General features: G+C 38.0%; 2 protein-coding genes across 2 annotated transcripts in view; both read left to right on the forward strand.

Moving 5' to 3' along the window:
- Window positions 1-3,255, forward strand: part of LOC106952655 (F-box/WD repeat-containing protein 7-like) — a 26,868-nt gene extending 23,613 nt beyond the window's left edge. The window contains exon 13 of the mRNA XM_015040895.1: window positions 568-3,255. Coding sequence (XP_014896381.1) covers window positions 568-707 — 140 coding nt within the window. The 3' untranslated portion in view covers window positions 708-3,255. The remainder of the gene's footprint in view (window positions 1-567) is intronic.
- Window positions 3,256-5,861: 2,606 nt separating this feature from the next.
- Window positions 5,862-7,870, forward strand: LOC106952666 (tripartite motif-containing protein 16-like). The gene has a single exon (XM_015040915.1). It carries the CDS (start codon window positions 5,903-5,905, stop codon window positions 7,547-7,549), a length of 1,647 nt encoding a protein of 548 aa, XP_014896401.1. The 5' UTR covers window positions 5,862-5,902; the 3' UTR covers window positions 7,550-7,870.
- Window positions 7,871-10,135: the final 2,265 nt, after the last annotated feature.

The raw sequence follows: 10,135 nt of genomic DNA on the forward strand, positions 1-10,135 counted from the left end.
TTCAAAATGGCCATGGTCAATATACCTTTTTCACATGCCGTAAGATTAACTATATTAAACACTAAAAATATTCATTTTCCTCAATACCAGGAAGATGGAGCACATAACACCAGTTTTAAAGTCCCTACACTGGCTCCCTGTAGCTCAGAGGATAGACTTTAAAATACTGTTAGTTTATAAATCACTGAACAGTTTAGCACCACAATACATTAAAGATCTGTTATTGCTGTACCAACGTCTAGACCCCTCAGGTTCTGGTTCTGCTCTGCATCCCCAGAACCAGAACCAGAACCAAACGAGGAGAAGCAGCATTCAGTTTCTATGCACCACAGATTTGGAACAAACTTCCAGAAAACTGTAAAACAGCTGAAACACTGGGTGCCTTTAAATCTCAACTTAAAACCCACCTGGTTAGAGTTGGATTTGAAACGTAATCAATGAAACAATCAATATTTGATTTTGTTGACTGTTTCATGAGCACTTTGAACTGCCTTGTTGCTGAAATGTGCTATACTGATTGATTGATTGATTGATTGATTGACTGACTGACTCTGCGTTGCTCCTCAGGCGGCGTGGTTTGGCGAATCAGAGCGTCCGACACCCGGCTGGTTTGCGCTGCAGGAAGCAGGAACGGCACCGAGGAGACCAAGCTGCTCGTTTTGGACTTTGACCTGGACGACACCAAGACCGACTCAGACCTGAAATGAGAGCGAAACCGACCAATCAGATTGGAAAAAGACTCTTTGTTGTTGTTGTTGTTGACCAAAGTCCGACTGAGCCAGTCAGTCAGCTGTGAATGTTACAACACGACCAGAAACGACGGACAAGAAGAACCTGCTGCTGGACGATGAATCGAAAAGAATAATGGATGTAATATATGAATGTTTGACAAACAGACGAACGAGGGATTTCACTCCTTTTTCTGTTTTTTGTTTTGCTTTTTGCTGCTGTACCAATGAGGAGGTGAAGATGCTGTTTAAACTAACCAAACCTACCAAATCGTAATGGCGGCCAGGGATTTCCCCGCCTGTCTTCAGTCGGTGTTGATCTGAAACCGGTGTTATCCGGCCGCAGCTGGAATATCGTTTCCACGTCATGAGAAGAGGGAGACCCAACCAGAAACCACAACCAGAGCCTCACATCTGCAACAGCTGGAGCATTTAAAACTGCTCCGCTGGAAATAACAGAAGCAAAATGAAACCGATCCACTGCAGGTTGAGATGGGAGAAAATAGAGAAAACATCAATTATAGGTTAATCAGAAGATTTGGTCAGACTCATAAAATCACAAATATTACTAATCTGCTGTTTATTTTACTTGAGAAGTTTTCAAAAACTTCTTGATTTGAACTGATCTCCTTCCTGCACTTTCATCTCCACATATACAAATTAATCTTCAAAATGCAGGATTTTTTCTCCTCTTTGCGTCTCTCACTGCTGTGGGATTTTCAGATTTCAGTCAAATGCCCTCAGAGCGCTCAGTGTGTTCGCCTGAACCCGTTTTATTTAATCTCTAAATGTTTCTGTCAAAAACTACGTTAAATTTCCACCATAAATCTCTAAAAGCTTTGTTTAGTTTCAGTTGAAAACATTTGATTTGTTTGAGGCTAAAATTGTGGCTCCGCCTCTTTCTACGTGCTCCCCGAAAAAGGTGGGAATCGCCATGGAAACCGTGTTTTTTTTCTTGTTCTTTGCTACATTAGTCCAAAATCAAATCTAATTCAAATACAGCTAACAAAGGGAAGTTGTTGGGCTTTCTGTAGCTGTGAACACATTTCAGTTTTTATTTGTTTTTCTACTTGTTTCTCCTCATAAAGTGTCATATTTACTTTTAAATCTAACATTTAATCCAGTTGTCCAAGGATAAATCTTAAGTTTTTCTTTGGAAGTGAAAGAAATGACGCAGAAATATCCAAGTTATTCAGAGCGAAATCTGCTCAAGGTCTGTAAATGTTTCAGATCGGAGGCTAAGTACTTTTTTATCATCTTTCTTTAGAAAAGGGAACAATAAAAAAAAGGTTTATATGAAGAGAAAAGAGATTATTACACCCCAAACTCCCGCAGCAGACGCCTCTAAATCCTGCTGATTTATTTTATTCAGCCTTGTAAACTTTCTAAATGTGATGAATATAGATGTAGGAGGAAGAGCGCGGTTTATGAAAACAGAAAGCATTTATCACCTTGTGCCTTTTTCTTTCCTTTTAACAGCCAAAAACACATTTATTACTTGAACGACGGGTAGAAAAAACAAAGCGTTGCAGCAACAATACCACTTTTTCAGTTGAAAACATTAGATATGCTGTTTTTAATCTAATATACTTTAAAAACAGGATAGAACTAGATGTATTTAGCTTTAGTACTCATTAACCATTTGTTGTTTTTTCTTATTTTTTCCTTAAACTCAGTAACTTTAGGAACATTTCAGTGCTGGACAGATGTCATGTAAAAACATTAAACAGCAGAGAGGATCAGATCATCTGCTTTTATCTGCACATAAATCATATTTTCATGTTTTCCTTTTCACTGGCAAGAGATTTATTCAGTATTTAACAAATTTGCTTCTATTACGTTTGATGTCAGGGAGCTTTCATTTTTTCTATCATCCTGCCAGTAATTATTATCTTTTTCGTTTATTTGCGCAGCTGAACCATAATTATGTTCGTCTCCTTGTTAATCCCTCAATTACACATTTAATCCAAGTTTAAATTTAATCTAATGAACCTCAGAAATCTGCCTTGTTTGAACATTTAGTCACGTTTTGACAATAAATGATTAAAAACGCAGATATCAGATGGTTTAATAATGATTCTGCCTGTTTGGAGCAGATTCTCTTTAATTCAGCTTGTAGAAAATCAGAATCTTTTTAATTAATTTCTGTTTTGAGTTTATGAAGCGAAACCCTTCTTTCATGTTTTTCCTCGGCTATTGAAACGAATAAGAATAATAAAAAAAGAGAATATATAATTTAAATCAGCTGCTGGCTGCAGACATTAATTCGATGCGCTGCTGTTGCTAGGCAACAGTAAGCAGAGTTTGGACACATCTTCCCAGCAACAAGTGGTATTTCAGGCAGGAGCGCTGACCTCCTGCAGGTGTGAGGCTCTCCGACGATCGTTTTCTGTGAAATAGTGTAAATAAAGAGAGGATGTACATAATGAACTTTTTATAAATAAAAGAAAACAGAGGAAATATTGTCCTGGTTGAGTGGAAAAAGTCCTGGATGAATGAATATGAATCAATAAACATGAGTTTTTATAAAAATCTGGACTGATGGTTGTTAATCTAATAACTCCTATGATAAAGATAAATAAATGTATTTCTGCCACATTTTCAATAAAGTAAAATTAACCAGAACAGCTCAGATCTATTATACAGATTCAATAAATATGAGTATTACTGAAAACTTCATTTATTTCAGTAATTAAATTTACTCTAAGTGAAGCAGATTAACACAAACTGGTGTTTTCAAGCCTTTATTTCAGTTAATTATGATTTTCTGTTAACAGTTAATGAAAATATGACATTTAAGGTCAAAATATTAAATTAAACCAATAAAAAATACATTTTAATGCAAAAACTGACTTTATGAAAAGCCTGTTTAATATCTGCTTAAAGTTTGCTTTTAAATAAATTCACTTTAAGTGAAACTCTTTGTATAGATTAACAAACTGATGTTTTCAAGCCTTTATTTGTGTTAATTATGATGATTTTCTGTTTACAGTGGATGAAAATATGACATTTCATGTTAAAATATTTATGTCTATTAATGTCTCACCAATAGCATCGGTCTTTGAGATTTTAACACTTTTCTCCAGCTTTATTTTATATAAATGTTCATAAATAATGATATTTTCCTGAATAAATGAAAAATAATCTGTTTAAAAGCTATTTGACATTTTCTGAGGAGCAAATATGGTTCAGTAATAAAATGCAACAGGAAATATTGATAAATAAATAAAACTGGCTGATCCAGATCACTAACAGTTTACCTTCTGTTTTCATTTAAAGATTTTCTTAGTATTAACTTCAGTTTAATTCAGAAAAGTAATTAGTTTCTAAAATGTAATTTCCTTTTGGAGTCACTGAAGTGTTTTGAATTATAATTTAGTTTAATTAAAATAAAAGTCACCATGTAGAAATGAATGGAAACGTTTTTCTAGTTTTGAATGAAAAATGATTTTTATTTATTGATTTACGTCACAGCAGCATGAAGTTCAGCTTCAGCCTCCGTCTCCTCGCTTCCTGTCTGAATCCCAGCAGAGCTTCATGTTTCTCTACGTGGGAGTTGGTGGGAGAACGGAGCGGAAAGCGTTACGCAACCAGAACCGGGCTCGCCGTCCAGAACCAGAACCAGAAGAAGAAGAAAACACGTAGGAGGTGTGAGCATCTTTCTCTGAGCTTCATTAATAAAACAAAACCCGAATCCCCGGCTTCTCCTGCTTGTTAGTATTCAACATGTGAGCTTTGTTTTCTGCAAACACTCCGACGGCTTTTTGGGTTTTCTGAGCCTTTTAAAATTCACTGAATACATCAGAGGGGAAAAAAAGCATGAAAACGTAAAGAAAATGGTGAAAACAGGAAACAGAGACAAGAAATGGAAGGTAGTTAAATGGAAAACAGAATGGTGATTGAAAAAATAGAAATATTAAAAAACTGAAGGGAAGGAGGAAGAAAAGGCCAATAATAGTAAAATATATTGGCCTGTTTCTTCAGAGACGTGTCCTTGTGGTGTTTCTGTTCATCACCATCCTCTTTCCTCTGGGTTCGCCCGTTTCCATGTGAGTTATTGTCGCTACCTGAGGGGATCCTGGTGGTTCTGTTGGGAAGCAGCAGAACCTCCTGGGTCCCGATGGATCACAGATGTTTTTCAGCTGCAGGTTGGAACAAACAGGAGCAAACAGGCAGACCGAAAAACAAACCGGTTTAAAACTGAAACAGACAGGATGATAATAACAGCCTATTATCATTATTATTATTATGTAATTATGTAATTATGTTAAATGTCAAGACTCAAAGTGTTCTGTTAAAGAGTTCCTTCACAACACGCTCTTTTCAATAATATCAGGATCTATATTTTGTTGCTCATTGTTTACACAATGAGCAACAAAATTGTTCACACAATGAGCAGCTGTTACCTTAAAGAACAAACTCCTCACTATTCTCATTTCCCTTTTAATTAATAATTCAAGTTATTGTGAATTGTTGGTTTTCTGTTGCCCAACAACAGCTGCTAGTAAAACTGAATGTTTAATGGTGTTCACTGCAAAAATATAACATCTTACCAAATATCTTTGGTCTAGTTTCTACTGCAAGTGTTTTACTTCACTTACGATAAGACAATTTATGAGTAACTTTTCAGCAAGATATATATTAATTTGTTTGTAATTAATAATGCCTTAATATTGATGAAAATGTTCTAGTTCCATTGGTAGATTATTTCACTTATGGGGAAAAATGTTGTGTTATAATATAATCTGCCAATGCAACTATAATGTTTTAATCCATTTTAAGGCATTATTAATTATAAACAAATTAATATATGTCTTGCTGAAAAGTTATTTGTAACTTAGTCTTGTCTTTTTTCAAGTATAATTTTGCACTGGGCCAAAATTACTTGGTAAGATTTTGTTTTTACAGTGAATTGCTGATGTTTTGAACTGTCTGTGTTTTTATCCGCACTCTGAGAAATGTTCAGTCATGTATTTTTCCAAGCATCAGACTCCACCTTCTTTTTATGAAACACTGACAGCTCCACCTATCAAAGTTATTTCTTGACAATCTTAAGGGTTTGGCCAACAGGTACATTCCACCTTAGATGACGTCCACTGGAAGCAATAAAAGTACAGCTGAATCTCACAGAGGCATTTTTACTGAGAGCTGAAACAGAGCAGAGAGGAGTTAAGATGGAGAAAATCTCCTGTTCGATCTGTTTGGATCTACTGAAGAATCCGGTGACGATTCCCTGTGGACACAGTTACTGTATGAACTGTATTAAACACCACTGGGATGAAGAAGATCAGAAGAAAATCTACACCTGTCCTCAGTGCAGGAAAGAGTTCAAACCGAGCCCTGTCCTAAAAAAAAACATGACGTTAGCTGCCTTACCGGAGGATCTAAAGAAGAATGGACTTCAAGCTGCTGCAGCTGATCACTGCTATGCTGGACCTGAAGATGTGGCCTGTGATGTCTGTACTGGGAGGAAGAGGAAAGCTGTCAAGTCCTGTTTATCATGTCCAGCTTCTTACTGTAAGAATCACCTCCAACCTCACTACAATGCTCCACCTTTACAGAAACACAAGCTGGTGGATCCCTCTAAGAACCTCCAGCAGAACATCTGCTCTCGTCATGATGAGGTGATGAAGATCTTCTGTCGTACTGATCAGCAGTGTATCTGTTATCTCTGCACTATGGATGAACATAAAGGCCATGAAACAGTCCCAGCAGCAGCAGAAAGAGCTGAGAAGCAGAAGAAGCTCCAGGAGAGTCGACAACAAATCCATCAGAGAATCCAGGACCAAAAGGAAGATGTGAAGCTGCTTCAACAGGAGGTGGAGGCCATCAATGTCTCTGCTGATAAAGCAGTGGAGGACAGTGAGAAGATCTTCACTGAGCTGATCCGTCTCCTCCAGGAAAGAAGCTCTGAGGTGAAGCAGCAGATCAGATCCCAGCAGGAAACTGAAGTGAGTCGAGTCAAAGATGTTCAGGAGAAGCTGGAGCAGGAGATCACTGAGCTGAAGAGGAAAGACGCTGAGCTGGAGCAGCTCTCACACACAGAGGATCACACCCAGTTTCTCCTCAACTACCCCTCACTGCCAGCACTCAGGGAGCCGACACACTCATCCAGGATCAAGATCCGTCCTCTGAGACACTTTGAGGACGTGACAGCAGCTGTGACAGAGCTCAGGGACAATCTACAGGACGTCCTGAGAGACACATGGACAATCATCTCACTGAGAGTCACTGAAGCGGATGTTCTACCACAGACCAGAGATGACTTCCTGAAATATGTCCGACACATCAATCTGGACCCAAGCACAGCACACAGTTACCTGTTGCTGTCTGACGATGACAGAAGAGCAACTTTGACTAAGCAAAAACAGTCATATATGGACCATCCAGATCGATTCAGTTCTTGGATTCAGGTATTAAGTAAAGAGAGTCTGACTGGATGTTGTTACTGGGAGGTGGAGTGGGGAGGCAGAGGTATTGAAGTGGCAGTTTCATACCCAACAATCAGCAGGGCAGGTAACTCGTATGAATGTGCCTTTGGCTTCAATGACAACTCCTGGGCTTTACGTTGTGACAGCAGCAGTTACATATTCAGGAATAACAAATTTGAAACCAAAATACCAGGTCCAGTTTCCTCCAGAATAGGAGTGTACCTGGACCACAGAGCAGGTATTCTGTCTTTCTACAGCGTCTCCGGTACCATGACTCTGATCCACAGAGTCCAGACCAGATTCACTCAGCCTCTGTATGTTGGGATTGGGTTTTTTTACTACTATTTGTACTATTCAGGAGGAGACACAGCTGCGTTCATCAAACTGTAATAGGAATAGTTGGTTTAATTCTGTAATTTTCACATATATATTTGCTGTTTTTTTACTGTCATCATTATTAAATGTTCAACTGTCAATCATCTCCTTTGGGAGCCTCCTTTAAAAGTTACATATTTCTTGTTTTGATTAGGTTTAGTCGTTTTATGGATGGGGACGCTTGGCTACAGATACTGCAGTAGCTTATACACATGACATGTTTACCTTTACAAATTTTACTCAACCAAATGTAAATTTTGATTCTTGTACCTAAAATCAATGTAATTTTACTTTGTAACTAAAATACAGTAATAAAGTTGTCCTGTCTTTGCTGTATGTATTTGTTGTTGTCCATCTATTTTTCTACAAGATACTTAAACAAAGAAACTGCTACACCATGATTATCACAGGTGGCTGGAAATTAACTCATTACAAAAGAATGTGTGTTAAAATGTTTCTGCATTAGTTGCTCTGTGGAGCCTGGTGTAATGTTAACAATCAATAGTTACCAGGAACGATGCTTTCTTCCATTACTTCCAGGCGTCTGGAGAAGAAGCCACAGCTCCGTCTTTAGGGGTTAAGGCCAAGCCCCACGTTGGGCGCCAATTCTTTGGGGAGTGAAAAAATGGTCAATACCAAAAACAAATCACACCACACTGTTTCCGTCCACTTTATGTGGACCAGAATTGGAGGTTTCTTAGCAAACCTACATTTTACACAAGTTTCACATTCACACATTTCTCACAGCCTCCAACCTGTCCATATATTTGTCCTGGTCTAGTTCATTTTGTGATTGAAGCAGATCTTTTGACTTGTGATTTGCTGAAATGCTATGATAGTTTCCTGGAAGTGTCCACAGCTGTGACGCATCAAACCTGCCTACATGAGTATATCAAGAATTATCTCCTCATCTCTCCAAATCTGAATTTGTTCCTGACTTTCCAGTTCAGAGTGACCTAGTACATTTCCTTCTGATGAAAACATGCCTTAGTGCAAAATGACTATCCATATAATTATTCCTCTTGTACACCAGTGCTTAGTCTGAATCTGAGTTAGCATTCAGAGTCTCTGTTAGCTCGACTTTAGCTGGTTATTATTCTGACTCAGATTCTAAGCTAATGGCAGGAAATACCTGATAGCTTGACGTTGACAAGCTGTTACCTTGGACAATATGAGCTATTAGACCAATTCTGACTCACTGTAAGCTAAGACTGCCTGCTAACTGATGCTAAACAGCTGTTAGCTTCGTTTTGAGTAACTGTCAGTGTGAGCCTTTAGCTGCTAGCTTGAGCCTGATGAGCTATTAGATTCCTGTTAGTCTTACTTTGAGTAGCAGTTAGCTTCTCTCATTAGTTTCCCACAGTCAGAGCCTGAAATGACCATGAACTGACGAGCTGTTAACATGATTCTTTCATGCTGTAGCTTTAAACTGCCTTGCTGTTAGCAATACTAGCAATAACTTTGACTCTGAGTCACATTTGACTTAGTCTACATGCTAACTTTACATTAACCAGCTGTTAGCCTGGTTTTGAGTAGCTGTTAGCTTGGCTCTTACAAGCACTTTGCCTCAATCTAAATAATAGTCGGTTACAAATCTTTGTTTTGTTTTTTTGTTGTTGTTTTTGTAATGAAACTTTATGTTTATTTTACTTTTAAAAGCAGTCAGAGCCTTTACATTCTACACTTTTTTGAAAAACTTGTATTAAAACCAAAATAAGTAAACATATTTGGATTCTTAAGTCATTATTTTACATTGTGTATGAAACATATCATTAAATCCAGTTTAAAACAGAAACGATCAGAAATAAATGAAAGATAAATCAAATATCTTTTTAAAAAAATCTTTGCTTTATGTGTTTTACTGTGTGCTCCTCAGGCTCAGAGCTTCTCTTTTCTTCTCTTTTCATCCTGCACACACCAGCCTGCCCCACTACGCTGTGTGTAACCCATATTTTATCTTTCCAGTTCACACAGGGGCCTGATTGATTATGTATGTTGAGCTCGTAGCACTGCGCTGCGTTTCTGTCGGCCCGTTTCATCTCCTCCATCTCCACACACCCCCATCGGTCACAAAGAAAACACAACGTAGGCTGGTCTATATATATGTGATATATGATCAAATAACACAAACACCTGCTCTCTGTAAGGAAGAGCATCCAGCTGTGTGAATCTCTCCAGAGCTTTCTGCTGGACATCATCATGCTGCTGTATTGTGGTCGTAAAACAGGCAGAGCCATGCTTTTAGTGAGATGAAACTGGCCCTGATGTTGGTGCGCGCTTCACAGCAATTACATTAACAGGATAAGCACACAAACTGATTATGTGGGGAGCCTCAGTGATATAACGCATCACCCAACCAACCCGATATGCTGTGAATCTGAATCTAAAGCAAGAAAAAGAAAATAATTAAACCTATTTTGGTTTTCTTTGTGTTTAGAGTTGGTCAGTTCTGTTGTTCACCTGTTTTTTGAGGACTAACCACTAGTTCTTAGTGCGCTTAAAATACAAATGTGAACAAATCTTGGTCAATATTTGGCTAATGTTAAAAACACACACACACACACACACACACACACACACACACACACACACACACACACA

Source organism: Poecilia latipinna, unplaced genomic scaffold, assembly GCF_001443285.1.
Source record: "Poecilia latipinna isolate Pla-1442-1.1 unplaced genomic scaffold, P_latipinna-1.0 Scaffold533, whole genome shotgun sequence".
Lineage (NCBI taxonomy): Eukaryota > Metazoa > Chordata > Actinopteri > Cyprinodontiformes > Poeciliidae > Poecilia > Poecilia latipinna.

Bases quoted from the DNA above. Each gene is read 5' to 3' on its own strand.
- LOC106952666 (XM_015040915.1), top strand. From the start codon at position 5,903: ATGGAGAAAATCTCCTGTTCGATCTGTTTGGATCTACTGAAGAATCCG.